This window comes from Procambarus clarkii, chromosome 94, assembly GCF_040958095.1.
Source record: "Procambarus clarkii isolate CNS0578487 chromosome 94, FALCON_Pclarkii_2.0, whole genome shotgun sequence".
NCBI classification, from domain to species: Eukaryota; Metazoa; Arthropoda; class Malacostraca; order Decapoda; family Cambaridae; genus Procambarus; species Procambarus clarkii.
This window is the reverse complement of record NC_091243.1, coordinates 15,835,464-15,859,211: the sequence shown is the minus strand read 5'-3', so window position 1 is coordinate 15,859,211 and position 23,748 is coordinate 15,835,464. Positions and strand designations below refer to the sequence as shown.

Genomic DNA, 23,748 nt, shown 5'->3' with positions numbered 1-23,748 from the left:
ACCACAGAAGGCAGTAATGGGGTAGAGTGGGGTAGTAATGGGGGGTAGAGGGGGATACTAATGGGTACTAATGGGTAGAATGAGGTAGAGACGACAACCTGACCTCTGGGTCAACCACAAATACACACACACACACACACACACATATATATATATATATATATATATATATATATATATATATATATATATATATATATATATATATATATATATATATATATATTTGTTTTTGTTGCTGGGAGAGGAGTGTATGTAGTTCCACGGTACTATTCAAAAGTACGGTAGATATTTAAAATATTATGCTCTTTGGTCCCGCCTCTCAACCGTCAATCAACAGGTGTACAGGTGTCCTGATAATTATGTATTTTTTTTTAATAATGCGTACTAAGTCATTATGTCTCTTCACAAGAATGTGTTACTTGGCAATTTGTCCAACAAACTTATTTCCCAAACCAATATTTTTCAGAAATTTGTCTGAATCTAAACTTTGTATTAATCCAATTCGTGTCCAATGTTTCGTGATCTATTTTGTGTTGATATGTTTACCACCTAATAGGGTTTCAACCATTCAAGTCAGTTCACCATAGTTTTTCACCATTTTATTTAATGTAAATTAAACTTTTATAATTTTTATAAATGTAAGCATGTGTTCTGTTTGGGGGCTTAATGTTATCTGAGCCACAGGTGTTCTGTGTTGGAGCTCAATGTTACCTGAACCACAGGTGTTCTGTGTGGTAGGGGCTCAACGTTATCTGAGTCACATTAGTGTTGTGGAAACTTTATCCGGTGTTCCACGATATCTAAACAAACAGCTGCACACAGCTGTTTATTTGGGTGAATTCTGCCACTTTCTGATACAATAATCGTCTTCTTGTAATATTAACCTTAACAGAGAATAGGTTAGATAAATAAATATATCTACGAGCACATTTTATTCAATTAAAATTCATATCACACTAAATACTGCCATATTAAGCTAACACCATCATATTAAGTTTTGACATTTTAGTTTATAGCAACATAACAGAACTAGAAACCACACATTTATAATTAGAAAACTAATGATTATGATAATATATTAACAAATGCAAGAAAAAACCCGAAATGTCAGAAACCAGGAAAGACGAATCTTCACCTTTCTTTAATAAAGACAGATTTTATATTGAACTTTATACAAAGTAAGTCTAAAAAAAGTACATCATACTTAATTGCCGTTATATAAATTCTTAAAGTCTGAAACATAATTATAGTTTTAACATTGAAATGGATGTACTATTTAACATTCACTAAGTAAGAAGTAAAAAAAACATTCCTTAACATTTGGAATATATTTGTTACAAAGGCACTTTTTAACAGCCCATTATATAAGGTACTTTTATTGCCATCAAACATGACAGTAGATTCTGTCATTGGCCACTGAGGAGCTAGTACTGGGTCACCAGTATTATCACCAGTACTGTCACCCCATTATTACTGGGGGTCACAAGCTTGTACCGGGTCACCCTCTCAACTGGGACCCACAAACCAGTACTGGGCCACCCCACTCTCCCTCAGCCTCTTGGTAGCTATGTTTAGTTCACATATAGACCATAAAGCTACATATAGGATCTTTTGCATAGTCACATAAACGTATTATATGATTACTATAAAAAAATGTTAACTTGAAAGGTATATCCATATATATCTTTTACATCCTCCAGTTTGTTGAAGAGTTTTGGGATAATGTTTTATTATGATAAATCAAAGATATTAAACTAAGGGATCCCTCGCGACCTCTGAAGGTCGTTGTTGGGACACGGCTCTTGGTCCCTGGGTTAACATAAAGCCGTAAAGAGTTTCAAGAATGAAGGGGGCGTGAGGAGAGAGAAGAAAGAGGGAACAGTGAGAATAGGGAAGAAAGAGGGGACAGTGAGAAGAGGAAGGAAAGAATGGGATAGTCAGGAGAGGAAAAATGTTGGTAGATTTTATATAAAATCTCAATACAAACACGCTTCTATCTAGCCAGCAAATGTTGCTTTAGGCTAGATGTGGAGGCAGCTACTTGTCAGCCAGCCAGTCTACAGAGTCCTCGGAATCCATCAACCCGGAAACCTCTGGGGCTTCCAGGAGACGTTCCAGAGCCTCATCATCATCCTCCTCCTCCTCCTGTAACATCTCCACCGAACCCAACTGACTCTGCCTCTGTCCTTGTATACTAACGTCTCGTTCCTCCGGAAAATTCACCTGGTCGTTCCTGACTGCCTGGCGTCGGGGATGTGGGTCTTGCCTGGGACGCCGGCCACCTCCCTCTGCCCGTTGCCTCCTGACGTCCGCACGTACCTCCTGCTGGAGTTCTAACAGAAGCGCCATATCTTGAAGATGATTGACGAGCGACTCTTCGAAGGCGAGGTGACCGAACGGCGTACCTTCAGGGTCAGAGACGGTTGAATATATTGAAATGAATTCATTGTCAAGGTGGTTCATTGTTACTCTGGAAGATATATAAAGATAAACAAATTAGAAATTTAACATGACACTAAATAATGACACTTAAATTAAATAATCAGCGTACATTAATCAATGAATATGAGCATTTGAGTGCTTGGGAGAGTGTGTGTTGAATGTTTGAGTGCATGTGCATGTTAGAGTACATGGGAGTGCGTGTGCATGTGTGAGTGTATGAGAGCCAACGAGTGACCATCTTTAGGGATACAACCTACAACCTTCGGCTAGCACCCAGGTATCTATTTACTGCTAGTAAATAGAGGTATTGGGCGTTAGGAAATGTGCCCAAACGTTTCAACATGCCTGGGAACCGAACCCAGGGCTAATCAGTTGAAAGCTGCTGCACTAATGAGCTTCAGGTCAACCTGTGTGTTTGTTTATAAGTTTGATGTATGTAAAAGAAATTCTAGTTGCTCGTATGAATGACCGCATTGATAATTTCAACTCACCTAGTAAGCTCATTCATTGTGACTCAGCTGGTGAAGGAATGAGTGTGATGGCTGCTTTTTTACCTGTAGGAGAAAGAAACACAAATTAAGATTACAAGTATCTACAGAACAACATTGATAAGTACAATAACTGTATCCAAAGCAGACACAAGTACAGGTAACAAAAACTAAGATCTCAGATGGAAAAATGTGTGTGTGTGAGTGTGTGTGTGTGTGTGTGTGTGTGTGTGTGTGTGTGTGTGTGTGTGTGTGTGTGTGTGTGTGTGTGTGTGTGTGTGTGTGTGTGTGTTTGTGTGTAATAGGTTCTGTGTAGGGCAAACATCCAATTTTAAATTTAGAATTTCTCAGCATAAATACTCTGTAGGACATGACAAGATGTCTTGTTTGTTCATTTTAGAAAGTTCTTACCAAATTGATTGGGAGAGTGCTTCTTCAATAATGAACTGTAAAAAATCATTTTCAATAGGAACCTTATTGAATCTGCTTTAATACAGAGTATAAAATAATGTAATTTGAGTATTAGCTGTGGTTTGTATAATTTATATCCATTTTTGATTGAACAGCTAAAGGGCGATTTTAGTAGGTTCACTGATACACATTTATCTCACTAATATCTTATTAATATTCCATTATCTCATTAAAGACATTGTACCTCACCTCACCTATTTCCTGCCTATATATCCACACCCACTGAACTATAAATTCATCCTTCTGAAGATGTATTATTAAATACGATAATATTTTAGGAAATTACTGTCTTAATCCTTCCTTCGTGGTCATAAATACATAAATGTATGTATGTTTATATATATATATATATATATATATATATATATATATATATATATATATATATATATATATATATATATATATATATATGCGGAAAATCCACAGAGAAATATGAAATGAGGTGAACGTTTCGGCTTGTTAAAGCCTTTGTCAACACCAGACTGACTAAAGGAGAAGGGAGAAGGGGGAGGATATCCTCCCCCTTCTCCTTCGTTCACCTCATTTCATATTTCTCTGTGGATTTTCCGCATATATATATATATATATATATATATATATATATATATATATATATATATATATATATATATATATATATATATATATATATATATATATATATATATATATATATATATATATGAAGATTAGATTAACATTTTAAAAACACCAAAATCACCTTGTGGTTGCTCAAAAAATCATTGAGCTATTCGTATTACAGATCTCTAATCCTGTCCATGGAGGACAGAAGAAAATGTATATATGCTGGTTAACATTGTAAATGTGTGGCCACGTCTGTGGTAGAAAATAATAATTAAACAATAAGTGTCTCCCCACAACTGTCACGCTAACTGTAACAATTATGCGTGACTGGCCCTAGATGCACCGAGGAATATGACTGAGCTCTAGAAGCTATCCAGGGTGAATATGACTGAGCTCTCGAAACTAGAACTTATTAAGTCAAGTTAGAAGCTCACGTGGCCACATCTGACGTAAGTCAAACTCAACACTAAAGTTCCAAGGCAAGTACGACACAAATTCCATCCAGTCGTAATGTTATTGCAAGGAATAACTTAGAAAAGTCTTAGTATTAAGGAAGATGTATACATGGGGGACAAATAATTAAGAGTATGTAGTTCCTGCTTTCCTCTAGCACTTGTATCAACCGGTGTTAAAAATTTTCTCTTTATGCTGTGTTGTAACTAATAGTGACTTTAAATGAGGTGTACATTAGTTAAACAAAATCATTAAAATGGTTTTTATTCCATTAAAACCTATTACAATAGTAACATTCCCTATATATTGAACCACTAAATTGGGTTCACACAAATTTCTGTCTTTTTTAAACTACAACGTCACACATTTAAAAGATACAATGGACAGAAAATTGTGTTGACTATTATTAAGGTGCAAACAAATACCAAATATAATACTAAAATAACAATCTCTAATATACTCCAGAAAAAAAAAATATTTTAGATTAAATTAAATTTGCTGCACTCTGCTGTGTCTCGGGATGGTAGGCACTCCGCGGCAGCAATGTAAACAGCAGAAAAAAATATAATACAATATATTTTCCCTATACAAGTAATACATACGTAAATATTTAACTTAGAATTACTGTTTATAATATAAACAAAACAAAGTGACAAATAAACCGAATTTTAACTCATTTATTTGGGTTGAAAATTAGTTTTTGTCAATTTAAGAAACATTTAAGAAACTCAAGAAACATTTATGTTTTAAAGGCACATGTCACAGCCATCATATTAACGTTCGACCAAGCATTTTTATATTTATTTATGTCTGGGAATTTATGGGGAATATCATTTATATATGGGGAATATCATCCCTTCTCCTCATCAACTACTCCTCAACATTCTAGGCAATCAGAAGTCCGAAGTGGATGAATCCCCCTAAATCACCAATCTTGTAGGTGCCTATTGGCAGAATTCACCCAAAACTCAGACGTAATTGAAATTGTTAATAAATGTATGAATTACAATGTAAAATTTTGTTCCTGACACGTCATGTGTCTTGAAAGATACATATTCTTAATTAAGACAGTTGTTAACATAAAAGGCACATCTACATAAAAGGTACATTCAAATATAAGGTACATCTACATAAAACGCTCATCTACATAAAATAACATCTGCATAAAAAAACAACCAAATAAAAGGCAAATCTACATAAAAGGTATATTTCATAAAAGGCACTTCCACATAAAAAGGCACTCCCATATAAAAAGACACTCCCATATAAAAAGACACTCCCATATAAAAAGACACTCCCATATAAAAAGACACTCCCATATAAAAAGACACTCCCATATAAAAAGACACTCCCATATAAAAAGGCACTCCCATATAAAAAGACACTCCCATATAAAAAGACACTCCCATATAAAAAGACACTCCCATATAAAAAGGCACTCCCATATACAAAAACAATTCCACATAAAAGGCACATCCACATAAATGTGGACTTTATATATAAAAGTTTATAAGTGCAAGCAAAGGGCCACAGCTCAATCCTTCAAGCCCAATTAGTTAAGTACACTTTCATTTCGGCTGGATATCCTGTCCTTAGGGAGGAAGGGGAGAGAACTATCAGTAGAAAGCATCAAACCATTACGACTATATAGCACTTGGAAGGGATCAGGATAAGGATTTGGGATGGGACGGGGGGAAGGAATGGTGCCCAACCATTTGGGAGGTCTGGGATTGAACACCGACCTGCATGAAGCGAGACCGCTGTTCCACCGTCCAGCCTAAGTGATTGGACACTTGGGGGTAATCATTTCAAAACCGCTACATAATTAGTGCTACTATTTACTTCCTAAATAAGTTAAGTTAGGTTACATTAATGCCGAATATTATTCTCAAAGATATAAAATATGACATTCGAAAACTATTTGAGTATCCCCTAGAATTTCATTTACAGATAACCAAATTCTTCGAACAGATTCAAGGAAAATAAATTTAGCATAAACTTTTTATATTTCAAACCAACTATTGATAAAACAATAAAATTATAACTTGACAATATTCTTTCTTTAGGACATAGATTCATTTGTCAGTTTACAAGTAAACTATTATTAGAACCGTAATAGGCTTTTAAACCATTTCAAATATCTAAATAAATATTTAGGTGTTTAACCAGGGTATTAACCAGACTGGGTCTTAGAATCACTTTAAACTGAGAATGGTCTGTACCTCCAATAGGTTGTGCAAAAAATGTTGATGGAATAAAATATCGAAATGTACCACAAGGTCAACCTTGTGACAACTCTGTACATAACTCTGCATAACTAGACTCTTCTGGCGAGTCTTTTTGCACCCAGTCAAGAGCTCCATTACTATGCATATATGGGAGGAGGCAAAGGCGGTTATAATGGAGGAACCTTTGTCATTAAGTCACTAGGACCATCGGAGGATTGAACTTGGACTTGGCAAATGGGAGACCGTAGTCTACCCAACTAAGCCAGAATGGCTACTAACGAAGGAGCTCAGAATTATCTGACTAATTCTCAACTCATTAAAAATCCCCGATGATCCACGCGAGCGAAATGTTATCACCTATGATATTAGGGATTATCTATATTGATATGTTTCTCGTAAACACCATAGGGCCTGCATGCAAAATGTCTGGATATCACTTGACCTAGTTTGGATCTGATACAACTCAGCCTAAAAAAAATGTGTATGTACTGGTTAAAGTGGAAATGTGTTACAATTCTTGGTAACTTCCAGAAAACTTTGCAGCAAGACTTTGGCTACAAATAACCAAATTCTTTGACAAATATATATATATATATATATATATATATATATATATATATATATATATATATATATATATATATATATATATATATTACTTATATTTCTTCACTGAAGTAGGAAGTTAACTCTCCAAAGTTAATTTTGACTTTTTAATTTTGGTCTGAAGTATAGTAATGGGTTTCGTAAGGTCTCACCTCACATACTCAAAGACAAATTCTACTGTGTTAGCACCTGGTTATATCCTGTAATTGTGAGGTGGTAGATGACGTGGATAAAAGACATTACATGGGGGTATTAATAGGGTATTAAATAAATGGGGTAGTAAATTAAGAGTGTGACATGTTGGCAGCTTATGTTCTCCTGGTTGCTTCCGTTCCTGTTGCAGAGGCATTCAGTCCAGCTTCTGCACTGACCCGGGGTCTTGAAGTGGGTAGAGTGTAACTGTGTATTAACTGGTTATTGATTGTTAAGTCTAGATTTCTTGATATGCAGCGCTTCACTGATTTCTAAGTTTCTATTTTCATTGTATCTATCAATTCTTTCGGTGTTGCTCGTCAAACTATCCCTGGTGATCGTCTCATTGTGTATGGCGATTATATGTTCCTTGATGGAGCCCTGTTGTTTGTGCATTGTTAAACGCCTAGAGCGAGAGACATTGCTGTCTTGCCTATATACTGAGATAGTTGGGGCTGACAATCCCCAAGTGGGCACGTGAAGGCGTAACGTTAATCTTTTTCAAAGCGTTTTTCTTGGAGTTGGGAGAATTCTTCATTAGCAGATTGGCGGTTTTCCTACTCTTATAATATATTGTTAGTTTTATCTTTTGGTTGACCTCAGTTGGGGTAACGTTCCTCTCTATGATCTCTTTTATGGCTCTTTCCTCCGCTTTGTAGAGAAGAAGTTTCTGTAGAACAAGTTTATTAGAAATACGGGTATTGGGGTATTAGTTGTTCCGTCGCCTGTTGCACACCTCGCCTACCTTCCCTTTTATGATGTCTTAGACATAACCATCGGAGAAATCATTGTTGAACAAAATCTGTAAATCTTAATTTACTACCCCATTTATTTAATACCCTATTAATACCCCATGTAATGTCTTTTATCCACGTCACATACCACCTCACAATTACAGGATATAACCAGGTGCTAACACAATAGAATTTGTCTTTGAGAATGTTAGGTGAAACCTGTCAAAACGCATCACTAGACGTCAAACCCAAATAAAAAAGTAAAAATGAACTTTGGAGAGTTATTTTTCAATCTTCCTGCTTCAGTGAAGAAAAACAAGGAATATCAAGAAGATTTGTGCCAGAATCATAATTCTTAAACATTCTGTAGTTTTCGACGAAATATATATATATATATATATATATATATATATATATATCTATATATATCTATATATATATATATATATATATATATATATATATATATATATATATATATATATATATATATATATATATATATTTCGTCGAAAACTACAGAAAGTTTTAGAATTATGATTCTGCCACGAATCTTCTCGATATTCCTTATGTTTTTCTTCACTGACGCAGGAAGATTAAAAAATAATGGTTTACAAACATTCTTCTATCCAGCAGAAGTTTTTGGATTCCGTCACTCAAGTGACGGATCTCTCAAGGGGCAGCTAGACAACTTCTGCTTCGTCTAGCTGCCTGAGTCCTTGGAGTCAGTATCTACCGGAACTCATTGGAGGCTTCTTCGTGGTCCTGGAAATGTACTTGGAGAGTATTTTGCCTCATTTCGACCTGTTGCAGCTGGAAGCGATATACGTTCCTTTGGCGCTGCAATTGACCAACTGACTGCCTCAACTGTTCGGGATTATTGTCCTCCTGGCTGGCCGTGGGGACCTGTTCATGTCTCGACCACTCCTGTTGTTGAGGAAAGTCCGGCCTGGGATTAATAGTACTATTGTTCAGATGAACTCCGTGCTGAAGGAGGTCTACAGACCCTCCGGTTGCAGAGTAGCCTCTTTGTTCAGCCCCTGGATAGTGATGGGACCCTCTTGCTGGTGCATTATTTGAGAAGGTTGGCGACTCAAAACTGTTAAAGGAGTCATAGGTGTCCGTGTATTGTGTGTTGCCCCTTGCTACTCGTCCATGACTGGCGAATTCAGTGATGAATTCAGCTGTGTCGTCCATGCTCGATATATCTCGCCTGCAGTAAAGCAAATGAAGATTTTGGGTTACCAGTGTAAATAGATTCTGAGATCTCAAGATATCATTATTGCATACATGTATATGTATCACTGGTGTGTTTGTCTGGGGGAAGGAGGAACCCAGCAAACACCCAGCGTAACCAGAACGTTGCAACAACTATATTAGGTTGTTGCAACGTTGCAGTAACGAACAAAATTGTAACATCACGCTGTGTGTTTGCTGGGAATGGCTGGGGTCAGGGGTTGTGGGGGTGTGGTGAGTGAGGACAAACACTCACCGAATAATGGCATCCATTGCATCCATTTCCACCGTCTGGAGAATGTTTACAACGAAGACTTCAGCCTTTACCTGTTGGAAACAAGATGAAAAAATGTTCAAAGGCCGACTCGCAGCGAAGAGTTTCTATGTATCAGCAGAAATACATCATGAATTCATATTGATAATATTTATATCGAGTGATAACAGATAAGCCATGTTTCGGCTAAATGAGTTGCAGATGAGTGGAACAAACTGCCAGACAGTGCCACTCAGTTGATAAATAATTTTTGAGAAATGAGTACATAGGACTTGGTAAACAAATCCACAAGGGCCGTGACGAGGATTCGAACCTGCGTCCGAGAGCATCCCAGACGCTGCCTTAATCGACTGAGCTACGACATGGTATAAGAATTGCAACCAGTAATTCTACTGAATTTTTGTTCATTTGATACATCACGCTATTGTGATTTCTGTGTGTTAGGACTTGGTACTTTCCTAGAGTAGGGCACAGGACTTGGCTGCCAAGAACTGGCACACCTGTTGGGTCAGAGTGCAGGATAATGACCTGACACACACACTAATCCAGAGGTCAACGCCAACTGAACTGATATGCCATATTGCACATTCTTAGTGAGACAATCGTGGAGAGAAGAGTAAGTGTGTGAGGATGAAGGGAGAAGTGTGTATGGGAAGGGGTTAAAGAGATTGTGCTTGGGCTGGAGAAAATGTCTGAGGATGGAGTGAGTATGAGGCTGAGAAGTGTTTGTGGGGAAGTGTGAGAGTGTGAGAGTTCTTTTTAGAGACCTGATGGCAAGAGACTTCTAAAACCAACAAATTAACATGACAAAAACACACAAGCAATTCCTACCTGTGAGACGTATTTATAATACAACTTTATAAATGCAAAGACACTACCAACAAAAAAATCCATCTAAGAAAATCATAAGTACAGTAATAAGCTGTTCAGTGTGTTACTAAGCTGCTCAGTGTGTCCCTTAGTAGTAGTCCTGTGTGTTACTAAGCTGTTCAATGTTTCATTAAGTAGTTCTATGTGTTACTAAGCTGTTCAATGTTTCATTAAGTAGTTCTCTGTGTTACTAAGCTGTTCAATGTTTCATTAAGTAGTTCTATGTGTTACTAAGCTGTTCAATGTTTCACTAAGTTGTTCTATGTGTTACTAAGCTGTTAAGTTTTTCACTAAGTTGTTCTGTGTGTTACTAAGCTGTTCAATGTTTGACTAAGTAGTTCTATGTGTTACTAAGCTGTTCAATGTTTCACTTAGTAGTTCTATGTGTTACTAAGCTGTTCAATGTTTCACTAAGTAGTTTTATGTGTTACTAAGCTGTTTAATGTTTCACTAAGTAGTTCTATGTTACTAAGCTGTTCAATGTTTCACTTAGTAGTTCTATGTGTTACTAAGCTGTTCAATGTTTCACTAAGTAGTTTTATGTGTTACTAAGCTGTTTAATGTTTCACTAAGTAGTTCTATGTTACTAAGCTGTTCAATGTTTCACTAAGTAGTTCTCTGTGTTACTAAGCTGTTCAATGTTTCACTAAGTAGTTCTATGTGTTACTAAGCTGTTTAATGTTTCACTAAGTAGTTCTACGTGTTACTAAGCTGTTCAATGTTTCACTAAGTTGTTCTATGTGTTACTAAGCTGTTCAATGTTTCACTAAGTAGTTCTATGTGTTACTAAGCTGTTCAATGTTTCACATAAGTTGTTCTATGTGTTACTAAGCTGTTCAATGTAATGACACATTAATCCATTATTCAAAAGAGAAGAAACACAGAAACTCAACTTACATCAACTGATCAAAAAAAATAGGATTTGCCAAATATCCAACAAACACAGCAAATACTAATTATGAATTACAAATGTAAACAAAGTAATTAATTTAAAAACACTTAACAAACACAATCGAATTGAAACAAATGAAAGATTACCAATTAACATATTGAAGTCTGACTTTAAAATTTTAGATACATGCCTGATTCGCCAGGCTGACTTAGGTATCATGGAATCTGTACAGATAATAGAGCCAAGGCCTCTCTTGAAGAAACATTTTTTTTGAGCCAGTATTTACCCAGGTCTTTTATAAATCTAAAATTACAAAATTTGTACAGTATGTATGTTCAAAAGTTCAATTTGTACAGTATGTAAATCTTACGTAGTTTTTGGTTTTTATTTTAACTAGACTTCTTGTAGACAACAATACATTTTTAAAAGTCCCCCTTGATATGAGCTTTCGGGGCTTATTCTGAGAGAGGTCTTGTCTTATAATTATTACTTCTTACTTAAGATAATGAGTACAATATTTGATGCTTCATATATTGCAATATTTGTATTTTATAATAAAAATTATTTGTATTTGTAATTTTCTTTAATTCTTTTGTCTTTGTATAAGTTTTTAAAATTATTTTGTTTACAATTGAAATTTCGAATAAGTATTTTCTGTCGTTTTTAAACATAATGTGAGATCATACTTTGCTTAAGTAAGTTGAGTTTGTTGTTATTTTGGATAATCAAGAGTCATTATGTTATCTACCTTGTAGCAAGCAATCTTATTCAGTATAGATTTTTTGTTTTGAGAATTAATTTTAAATGATGACTTTGTCTGTGTTTTAGATCTAATGATGAATACCATTCGAAATGTGATGTGGATTTTTATTAAAAGTAATGATGAAGTTCGTCACATTTAACATTTTACCATAGAGGTTCCTGAAGCGGCTCTCTGCCATGAATATCATAGATATACATTTAATTCAACACTTATATGCAATACGAATACTTATAACTAAAATTAACTTTAACATGTTGTACTGTATAACTTAAAGTAGAAATTCGACCGATAGTAATAAAATAACTTTAGTTATTCAAATAATCAATCAAGTCTACCAGGCGATGACACACAATAAACAAAGCAAAAATTTTGCACATTCGATCCCGCCTCGCTTTGTTTACCTGTGCAACGCTGTGCAACCCGTTGCCTGCGCTGTGCCACCCGTTGCCTGCGCTGTGCAACCCGTTGCCTGCGCTGTGCCACCCGTTGCCTGCGCTGTGCAACCCGTTGCCTGCGGTGTGCAATACGTTTACAAGGTCTGACATTCGTCAAATATGAAGCGTTTTTTTTGCCTAACCAGAAGGGCTCGAACCCCGGCCAGCTCAACCCACCTAACCTCTCGAGGGCGATGCTTATTGGTCCGAGAATGCTTCCATATTGCAGTGCTTATTGCATTTAAAAAACACCACAATTTTTACGCTGTGATTAGAAGGACCATATTTCGATGCAAATCGTGTCAGAGGCGACCAAATGAGCAAACTACTCCACTCGATTTGGTCTGGGTTCGAGTCCTGGCCAGGGAGGATTGTCTAAGCGCCAATCGTTAACTGTTCGCCCCCTAGTTCATCCAGCATAAATTGGGTACCTGGTTCTTAACCCACTGGCGAGTCGTGTTCCAGGGAAAGGCTAGCGGGTAAGGCTTGCTATGAAGGGAAGGGGTAAGCTCTCAGCCTGCTAAGAGGACTCAGAAGAAGACTGTTGCTATAACCAGCTTTTGTTATAGGCAGCTGTTATTATAGGCAGCAGTTGTTATAGACAACTGTGAAACGTGAGTCCTTCCGCCGCTCTCTTTAGCAGCGTCTGCTAAATTCACGAATAATTTTTTCAGTAATTCGTGTTTTTTTTAGAGAGATTTTATTTAAATATTGTATTGATGGCCCATCATTAAATTTTAAGACTGTCATTAAAATTCGAAGGCCTGTGAGTATTTTTTGTTATTAAACTGTTAAGTAATTCTGTTATTTGCTTTAATGTTAAAGCACACTAATTTTTAATCATAGTAAACCTGTAATAGTAATATGTGGGTCAATAGCAAGCTAGAAAAAATAGCCTTCTACCAAAAAGGTAATAATTTTGAGGATGCAGCGAGCGTCCATTTTGTGTGCCCTGTGAGTCACCCCACGTCGCCCCTCCCTCACTTCGATAAGTGAGGTGGGGTTCTCGAAGCCTCCAACGGCTCCGAGAACCCCCCTGGAGGTGGCCTTCGGTTCATATAACATAATAATTCATTTTGAAACTGACAAGCAGTCTGTGTATACATATATATACACTTCAAGGCTTGTATCGATGTGTCACCCACAACGTCGAACTACGGACCCTTCCTAGGATGAAACCCCATAACTGTTGCCTAACTCCCAAGGACCTATTTACTGCTAGGTGAGCAGAGGCATCAGGTGAAGAAAAAAATAATTTCAAACTCAGTATCCTTGATTGTGAATCGAGAACGTAGCCACTGTACTACCGAGACTCACTATATAGAAAGGCATGTTTAGTATTTTATTTCCACCAAATAACATTATGTATGCATGTATTTTTGCATACATTTAATGCACTTTATGTTACAAGATGAACGGTCAATCGTAAGCAAAGAAATAACACTAGTAACTGAGTTATAAATTGAGAAAGCGAGGTTATTTGATAGTTAATATAGTTGCTATATATATAATCATTAATAACAGGAGTAAGGTGGTCATAGTTTTAGATATATCCACCTTTCCTTTTAAGATATATATATATATATTAGATATATATAGATAGTTTAGGAGAGTTAGGAGCACAGGTTGGAGTACTATAGAATGGAAATTAGTTACTTCATTGTTTTACTTTTGAATACAGTATAGACAGAGTTATTTTTATTTCATTAGTAGTTCCTTATATTAATTCCCTTTATACGGATGGTGTGTTTGTTCTTAATCTGACTTTGAGCATATAAAAATCAACATATTTTTAGTGTGATATTCATGAATTCTATTGCTTCTATCTATAAAAAGTTTCAAACGAGGATTAATATTAACGAATAAGACTTTGTAATTGTAGAAAACAGAAGAAAACGTGCTCAGTTAACATATGTTTAGCATTGTTTAAGTATTTAAACATAGGGGTTGTGTTTTAAGACAGAATTTGTTGTAGTGCTGATGAGTTTGAGGTAGTTTGGGGTGATTAAGCCACATGCACAGTTGCAGTACATTAGATAGGGATAAATTAGTGAGCAACATGAGGTGAGAGAAGCATAGTGAAGGGACATAGTACCTAATTTTTGTAAGAATACGAACTGTGAATGCGAACAAACAATGCATTGGACTACTGTATTTACCTGTTCTTATACTATACAGTATTTGTGTCCATTTATGCTCTGATTAAGAAGCTGTTCAATAAAAGAACACAAATATAGTATAAAAACTGGTCAAGAGTCCAATGCATTGTTTGTTCATTTAGGAGATTGTAGTCATTCAATTGACTGTACTAATTAATGAAAAATTTTAGAGTGCAAATTAGTTACTGAAAGGAATATTATTAAATCTTCATTTATGAAAAGTAGTGAATCAAATAATATGAATATAAGTCCAAGATTATATCAATTAGATATATAATTGTTATGTCTGAGATATGTATAAAAGTATGTAAAGAATGAGTATATCTGAAGTATATCCCAAGAATGAGGGAACATCCAGTTAATCACCCCAACTTCATGTCACTTTTGGGTATATAATTTTAGGTATATTATGTGTATATAATTTTAGATATATAATCCCGAACTTTTGACTTGTCTGTCTGTATTCCTTGATGATATGGTCAAACACGAAAACGCTTGGAATTTGTCATTCATTTTCCTAGTGAATACTTATGAATAACTAAATCACGTGTTTTTTGTGAGAATTCTTGCATATATGTATATACCTCTATCGTAAATGAATAAATAAATATTGACAAATTGTATGTTTTCATATAGATTATTGATAAATAGTAAGTTTCATATAGATTATTACTACATTGCATTTTTATAAGTGGAAAATTGGCAAAATAATTATCAAATCATCTTGTTCACTGATCATTCACAGACCAAGTTATATTACAAAATAATAAGTCCAGGTATTATCGATAATTAACAATTGGAATTATTACTCTGATTAAGCTATTGATGTGAATATCAAGGTGTATGATGTGTATTCGTTAAATACATACATTGTGTACGAATTTACTTATAGTATACTTTGTGTATGTGTTCATACATAGTATACAACTTGTGTTTTCAAAAATCCGTTTAAAATTTAACATCAGTCAAGAAAATATATTTATTTGAGTAGACAATTACTAGTAATATAGTCTAGTAATTTTTTGTACTAGTACAATTACTAGTAATTTTGCTTTTATTTACTAATAATTATTAGTAAATAAAGCAAAAGTATTTCTGTAGCACATGGAATATTTCTGCAACACATTTACAACACTTAGATTAGAAATACACAACTCAGCCTGCCAACACATAGATTAGTAGAACATAGCATATTTCAGCAACACATGACACGTTTCTCAAACATAGATTAGAAATACATCACAAAGCAACACATATCTTCGCAACACAATTGTATTTACCCAGGTCTTTCCTGAGCAAACTTAGCCCATTTATACCTACTGTATTTAGCTCTATTTTGTGTTGATATGACAACACTAAAACTAATTAACATAGTCCACCTTAGCCCAAATAAATAAATGAAATTACAGTAATGTAATTAACTTGAAATGAATCTGTAGTTAATGGTTTTGTGATTCTTAAACACACAAATATCTTCAATGTATTGAAGCTGTGTCGCATCTGAGTGCCATGTGGCACCATCCATGTGTCATGTGGCACTATCCATGTGTCATGTGGCACTATCCATGCCATGTGGCACTATCCATGTGTCATATGGTATTATCCCTGTGCCATGTTGTACTATCCCTGTGTCATATGGCATTATCCCTGTAATGTGGTACTATCCATGTGTCTTGTGGCACTATTCCTGTCATGTGGCACTATCCCTGTGTCATATGGCACTATCACTGTGTCATGTGGCACTATCCCTGTGTCATATGGCACTATCACTGTGTCATGTGGCACTATCCCTGTGTCATGTGGCACTATTCCTGTCATATGGCACTATCACTGTGTCATGTGGCACTATCCCTGTGTCATATGGCACTATCACTGTGTCATGTGGCACTATCCCTGTGTCATGTGGCACTATTCCTGTCATATGGCACTATCACTGTGTCATGTGGCACTATACATATCATTTGGCACTATCCCTGAGCCATGTGGCACTATCCCTGTCATATGACACTATCACTGTGTCATGTGGCAGTATACATGTCATATGGCACTTTACATGTCAAATGGCACTATCACTGTGTCATGTGGCACTATCCCTGTGTCATATGGCACTATCACTGTGTCATGTGGCACTCCACATGTCATATGGCACTATACATGTCAAATGGCACTATCACTGTGTCATGTGGCACTATCCCTGTGTCATATGGCACTATCACTGTGTCATGTGGCACTCCACATGTCATATGGCACTAATCATGTCAAATGGCACTATCACTGTGTCATGTGGCACTATTCCTGTGTCATATGGCACTATCCCTGTGTCATATGGCACTATCACTGTGTCATGTGGCACTATACATGTCATATGGCACTATACATGTCAAATGGCCCTATCACTGTGTCATGTGGCACTATCCCTGTGTCATATGGCACTTTCACTGTGTCATGTGGCACTATCCCTGTGTCATGTGGCACTATCACAGTCATGTGGCACTATACATGTCATGTGGCACTATCCCTGTGTCATGCTGCAGTATCCCTGTGTCATGCGGCACTATCCATGTGTCATGTGGCACCCCTCTGTGTCATGCGGCACTATCCCTGTGTCATATGGCACTATCCCTGTGTCATGTGGCACTATCCCTGTGTCATGTGACATTCCGTGTCACCATATCCAACTATCACTGTTTTGAAGACGACACTAATGGTGGGACTCTAAAACATAAAATAGGGTAACATGAAATAGGGTGACACATGTTATAGGGTCTTACCGACGACAGGTGTTCTTCCCAAAGACCAATGAGGCTCTTCTCTTTTCTCTCAGCCAACAATGGCGTCTTAACTCGAGCAGGGAATGGTTACTAAGCCAGTCGTGGTCCCAATTTTAACACGTATAAACTCCCACTAAATGCAGCTTTCAGTATACTGACGATTGCAGCGATCTGTACGATCCTGTAATTCCTTATCCAAACCTCCAATTCTTGATCGGAAAACACACGAATATTTACTAAAGGTGTTTTTTGAAGTCCGTCGGACTGCGCGCCATGGGAGGGGTGAGGTGGACGTGGTGTGCCTAAACGTTTTTCCGAATTTTCTGCTTTCGTGACGCGTTCAGTTCCGCGTTACCCAAACTGGTATGTTACTTGTCGTAGCCGCTGAGGACAGGAATGCCAGGCGTATATAACGCGTTATACTTGATATAGAACGACAGATGTCTTGCAATTTTTGCGGAAGCGGAGAAATTTGCAACCGAACACTGTTGTGGTATTATGTTATGGTTCCAAATTCTTTCTTTGAGGACCTTTCAGATTATTTAGCTGTGAGACGTTCAGTGTTGTGGTAGGGAGTCAGTTTGTGTACCTCTGCAGCTGAGCTTGTAGGGAACGAGGTTTTGTTAAGTTTATTAATGTGTTACGTGACTGATAAATGTAATCTCCCCAAAATACCACAGCGAACGTTGCACACTGTCAAGCAGTTTAACAGTAAAACATCTGTAGCGCTGTATCCCTAGGGAATATTTTTCTTCAGCAGACACGGAACTTCTATTTTGACTGAACTCCAACGATATTTATCGATGAATGAACTACCAATACACACACACCTCAGCTACAACACCGCCACTCTCACACAATTCGTAAACTTCATCTTTAAAATACAAATCTTCCAACCTATGAGTATTTAAGTACACACTCACACACAGAAAAATAAATCTGATTTCATTTACCGTGAGGAAGAGCTCCAAGAACGCTGTCTAGCTACGAGAGCTGTAACAGAGCGACTGAGAGAGAGAGAGGCGGGACCCCTCACTCCCTCAACCCACACAGTTGCCGCATGTCTCTTGCAGCTTCCGCTATGCGTAGAGGGCCTTAAGTCCCATTAACATTCATTCAGAGGTCGTGTGTGCATTTGTGTTTACCATGTGGGGATTTTGTTTACTAGTATTCGAGGTTTTATGGTTAATCAGTACAGGGGGTTCTGTGTCCCAGAATGTGTGTGTGTGTGGGTGTGTGTGTGTGGGTATACTTTACACTCAAGAGTGTATGTGTTGTGGTCTGACGTCTGCATTTTATAATATACATTCGTCTAATGGTGTTGCCAGGAAACGAGCTCTGCTTCCTGGGCTCTGCTGAGTGTATGTGTGCGTGTGTATGTGTGTGTACTCATTTAATTGTGCTTGCGGGGGTTGAGCTTTGGCTCTTTGGTCCCCGTGTGTGTGTGTGTGTGTGTGTGTGTGTGTGTGTGTGTGTGTGTGTGTGTGTGTGTGTGTGTGTGTGTGTGTGTGTGTGTGTGTGTGTGTGTGTGTGTGTGTGTGTGTGTGTACTCATCTAATTGTGCTTGCGGGGGTTTGGCTCTGGCTCTTTGGTCCCGCCTCTCAACCGTCAATCAACAGGTGTGTGTGTGTGTGTGTGTGTGTTTGTATTCACCTAGTTGTGTTTGCGGGGGTTTAACTAAGCTCTTTCGGCCCGCATCTCAACTGCCAATCAACTGTTTACTAACTACTTTTTTTCCACACTTCACACACACACACACACACCCCAGGAACCAGCCCGTGACTGCTGACTAACTCCCAGGTCCCTATTTGTTGCTAGGTAACAGAGGCATTCAGGGTGAAAGAAACTGCCCATTTCTTTTTGCCTCGTGCGGGAATCGAACCCGCGCCACAGAATTACGAGTCCTGCGCGCTATCCACCAGGCTACGAGGCCGTGTGCGTGTGTGTGTGTGTGTGTGTGTACTCACCTAGTTGTATTTGAGGGGGTTGAGCTCTGGCTCTTTGGTTCCGCCTCTCAACCGTCAATGAACAGGTGTACAGATTCCTGATTTCTGTGTGTGTGTGTGTTTGTGTGTGTGTGTGCGTGCGTGCGTATTTATACGTCCATATGAATATTTATGTGGATGCTTACATATGTGAACCCATCTGGCTGTTTTCCCGAAGGACAAAACACACCAGGATTTTTTTTAGGTCTTACTAAGAACGTGTCAACTAACCAGTCCTGCGTGACAGTGAATACCAGCATTATCCTCACTTTAATAAGGCCTTATCAAAATCCTCAGATTAGGCAAAATTGTAATTAATTTTGTCAATAAAGATGTTAATAATAATAATAACTACCCAGTGTAGGCTCTTGACGGGGACATTGTAGCGAGTCGGTGGCATTCTCACTGACCGTATCACTGCTTGGGTCACTATCAACAACCAGTGGATCGGAATCGTTTGGGCAAAGGAGAACCAGCTCAGTGTTCCTTGAAGAAGGAGGAGGAGGAGGGGATAGCTGTCTCTCCTGCTGGTTTCCCGGCAATAAATACCCATATTTATCTCGTGGTGATACCAGAGTGGGGCCAAGCAAGTGTTTCTTGTACATAGGATACAATCTACTTTTTGTGATGAGTTCAGTTCTCTTTGTGTCACTGTTACTCTCTCAATCTCTGTCTGTCTGTCTGTCTGTCTGTCTGTCTGTCTGTCTGTCTGTCTGTCTGTCTGTCTGTCTGTCTGTCTGTCTGTCTGTCTGTCTGTCTGTCTATCTGTCTGTCTGTCTGTCTGTCTGTCTGTCTGTCTGTCTGTCTGTCTGTCTGTCTGTCTGTCTGTCTGTCTGTCTGTCTCTCTCTCTCTCTCTCTCTCTCTCTCTCTCTCTCTCTCTCTCTCTCTCTCTCTCTCTCTCTCTCTCTCTCTCTCTCTCTCTCTCTCTCTCTCTCTCTCTCTCTCTCTCTCTCTCTCTCTCTCTCTCTCTCTCTCTCTCTCTCTCTCTCTCCCCCCACCATTATCACCATCACCGTCATAATCAGCATATCACAACCAATTAAGAATACAATTTAAGCTAACGCACTCAACACTCACCGTGTTGACTGTGACCTGCAACGCTGCACTTGCACAGTCAGGACCACCGAGATGGCTCAACAAACCATCCTAATCTGAGCTGCTAATTCTGATGACAGAGTGCAGGGAAAAATAGAAGCGCGCATGTATTTCTCTATAGGGCACGAATCCCCATTGGCATGAGAAATAGACTTGGATTTTCAAGTGTTTGGGAAATAGGCTGCGATTCCTAAATGCATGAGAAGTGGGATTGGATGCCTTAGTGCATGGGAAGTAGACTTGGATAGTGATTTAGATGGGAAAATTGGTTTGGATATCCATTTGTGCGGGAAATTGGTTTACTGGCTCCAGAAGAGGAGAGGAAATGTCAGTGGTTTGGTGGAGACAGACCCCCTAACAGATCGCTTGAACATTACACTAACTCATCATACGAGTCTTTTAACCATCATTAATTATCAGCAATTATCTCCACTCATCACTATTCATCATGTAAGTCATTATCTATTATCTCTCAACACTCAAATTAATCTTCAATTAGAGTAAACATATATATCTATTAAGCGTCATTCGTAGCCATCAATTTAGTCAATAATTAACAACTCCTAATGTTACAAGTTCTTCAGACGACTTCATCGTCATCACACAAACACACAAGGGAAGGGATATGATCATAACAGACAAGATACTGAGGAAACAGACAAGGCGATCAAGGATATCCTCTTTAAATTGCGAAAAAGTTGGACATAAGTGGAAACTGAAAACACACAAATGAATGAAACGGCCTGCTGAAAGCAGACCATCTTCTTTCCCTTCTACCGTCACTTCCCTTCCCTTCCTTTCCCTTCCTTTCCTCCTTCCTCTCCCTACCCATCTCCTTGCCCTCCTGTTCCTTGGCATTCCTCACTGTCATTACTCCTTAGTCAAGTGATCCCCCGAGCGGTTGGGGCGGTCCTCTTGTTGGAACCATCCTTCAGGCTTAATCATCTCATTGGTCATTGTGGATTGGGGCAGTGTTGCTGAGAGGTGGAACACCACAGCAGGGAGAGCCACAACACCTGGCTAGAGCAACAGAAGAACGGTAAAGTGTTACACTTGGATAGAGCAAGTGTAACACATATACCACTCAAGTGTAATGTGTTACACTTGAGTGGTATGTAGTTGGTAGGTTCATTCCATTGTCACAAAACATTGGAATTATTAGACTAGGATGTACTTAAGTACCATTATTTTTAATTAATAAAGATTCATAGATTGTTTTCACCTGTGTTATCAATTTTCATGTTGTTATTTTTTTCTGAGTCCAAGTGTCCTGAAGGGTTTGATTGATCCAGTGATCCTCCTAGTTCCTCGTGTGATATTAAATATTCCCTTTGTTTGGCTTAGCAGCTTTTAAAGAGATACCATTCATCCTTCCCAGTAATTAAAGTCCAGTTTCCTATTTCCAATCGACTTGAGAATGGTCCAGGACGGACCGAAACGTCGTCGTCCCTTCACCTTCTAGTGTGTGGTCTGGTCAACATACTTTAGCCACGTTATTGTGACTCATCGTCTGCATTCAGTTTCCTACTTAATGATATGTTACTGGACTCCTCTTCCCCTAGGTCCAGGAATTCATTCATGCATATAAATTAGGAGAAGTGGTGACAGTTTTTAATAATTAGGATCAAGGCAGCAGTGATGTCCACTGGGTAAGTGATAAGTGATAACAGAGGGAGGCTCAAATCTGGTGTTACATGAGGTACAAAAAATGTAAGAAAATGCTTGTACTCCTTACAGGTAGTTAACAAGTGGAATATATTGAAAGAAAAAGTTTTGGAAGCCACCTCCATCCATAATTGCAAAGATAAGATTCGACATGGAATTCGAATGTTAGGATAGTTATCTTTAACACAACTGGTAGAAGGTAATATTTTAATTTCAAAGTACATTTTATATATAAAAAGAAATGTTGCATATGATGACATTTGTTATATCAAGAGCATCACGTGAACCACTGAACGATCCGGTAACAAAAATAATTTATTATTTGAAGTTATTTATATATACAGTCTACACACAGGTACAGTTTTATGTATATTTCTTCCTATGAATAGTTTTCATTTCGAATTGTTTACATCAGCCTACAATAGCTTTTACATTTACAGTGAGTGCGTTTATCCTTACGAGTTGTTTACATCTCGAGTTTGAATCACAAAAAAGATTTACATCTCAAGTGGATGAAAATCTAAAAGTGGTTTATGTAGTGAACACTAATATAGGTTTACATCTCTGAAGTATACATAGCCCCAAGAGAGGGGGTCACGTCTCCCGGCAACAAGAGATATAGGCTACATCACACAGGTGTATATCTCTGAGAGGGAGACTTTGTTTACACCTCACGAGAGTGTAGCCGTAGCAACGTTTAATCTTCTGTGTTATTAACTGTTTATTTTCACGGGGTCAGCTGACGCCGCTATTTTTGTTATGGTTCACCTTGTTTGTTGTGGTTGTGGGTCAGTGAGGGTCACTGAGGGAGAGGGAGAGAGAGAGATTGAAAGAGAGAAGCGAGAGAAGAGAGAGAGAGAAGCAAGAGAGAGACAGAGAGAGAGGAGCTGCTGCTGATAACACACAGATAATCTATTTTTTTTTTTACGCGTGGTAGTTATCAGGGCCGAGTTTCAGTTCCTGGCCCCCCCTTCCTTTTCCAACTGTTGGTCGTGTGATGATTCTCAATGGCTTCAGTCTTCGTCAAACCTGCGAAATGTTATGCCTATTGTGCGCCCCATACTCATCATATGAGCGGTAGTTTGTACTGTACGTACGTGTGTGTATATATATATATATATATATATATATATATATATATATATATATATATATATATATATATATATATATCTGTATATATATATATTTTCTTCCCATATATATATATATGGGAAGAAAAGAGATTATATATATATATAATCTCTTTTCTATTGTGCAATACAAACTTTGTACATGAAACACAGAAACTAACGGATATAAATGTAAATAAACCAGATCACTAGCGTTATCTCTCCCATATATATGGTAGGAACACACGAGGAATGGAACACAGAAAGGCTTTGACACAGAGCCCCA

General features: G+C 37.7%; 1 protein-coding gene across 8 annotated transcripts; it reads right to left on the bottom strand.

Moving 5' to 3' along the window:
- Window positions 1-920: 920 nt before the first annotated feature.
- Window positions 921-18,645, bottom strand: LOC138359902 (uncharacterized). 8 transcript variants are annotated; one of them, XR_011226130.1, is made up of 4 exons: window positions 18,558-18,604; window positions 9,698-9,768; window positions 2,937-2,999; window positions 921-2,408 (listed from the first exon to the last, which is right to left on the bottom strand). XR_011226130.1 is itself a non-coding variant. In XM_069319735.1 (4 exons), exons 3-4 carry the CDS (start codon window positions 2,951-2,953, stop codon window positions 2,041-2,043), a joined length of 450 nt encoding a protein of 149 aa, XP_069175836.1. In that variant the 5' UTR covers window positions 2,954-2,999; window positions 9,698-9,768; window positions 18,558-18,582; the 3' UTR covers window positions 921-2,040. The 8 variants fall into 8 exon arrangements, 4 of the variants coding, with proteins under 4 accessions (XP_069175836.1, XP_069175835.1, XP_069175837.1 ...); XM_069319735.1 differs by having other exon boundaries at window positions 921-2,473; window positions 18,558-18,582; XR_011226129.1 differs by lacking the exon at window positions 9,698-9,768 and having other exon boundaries at window positions 18,558-18,642.
- Window positions 18,646-23,748: the final 5,103 nt, after the last annotated feature.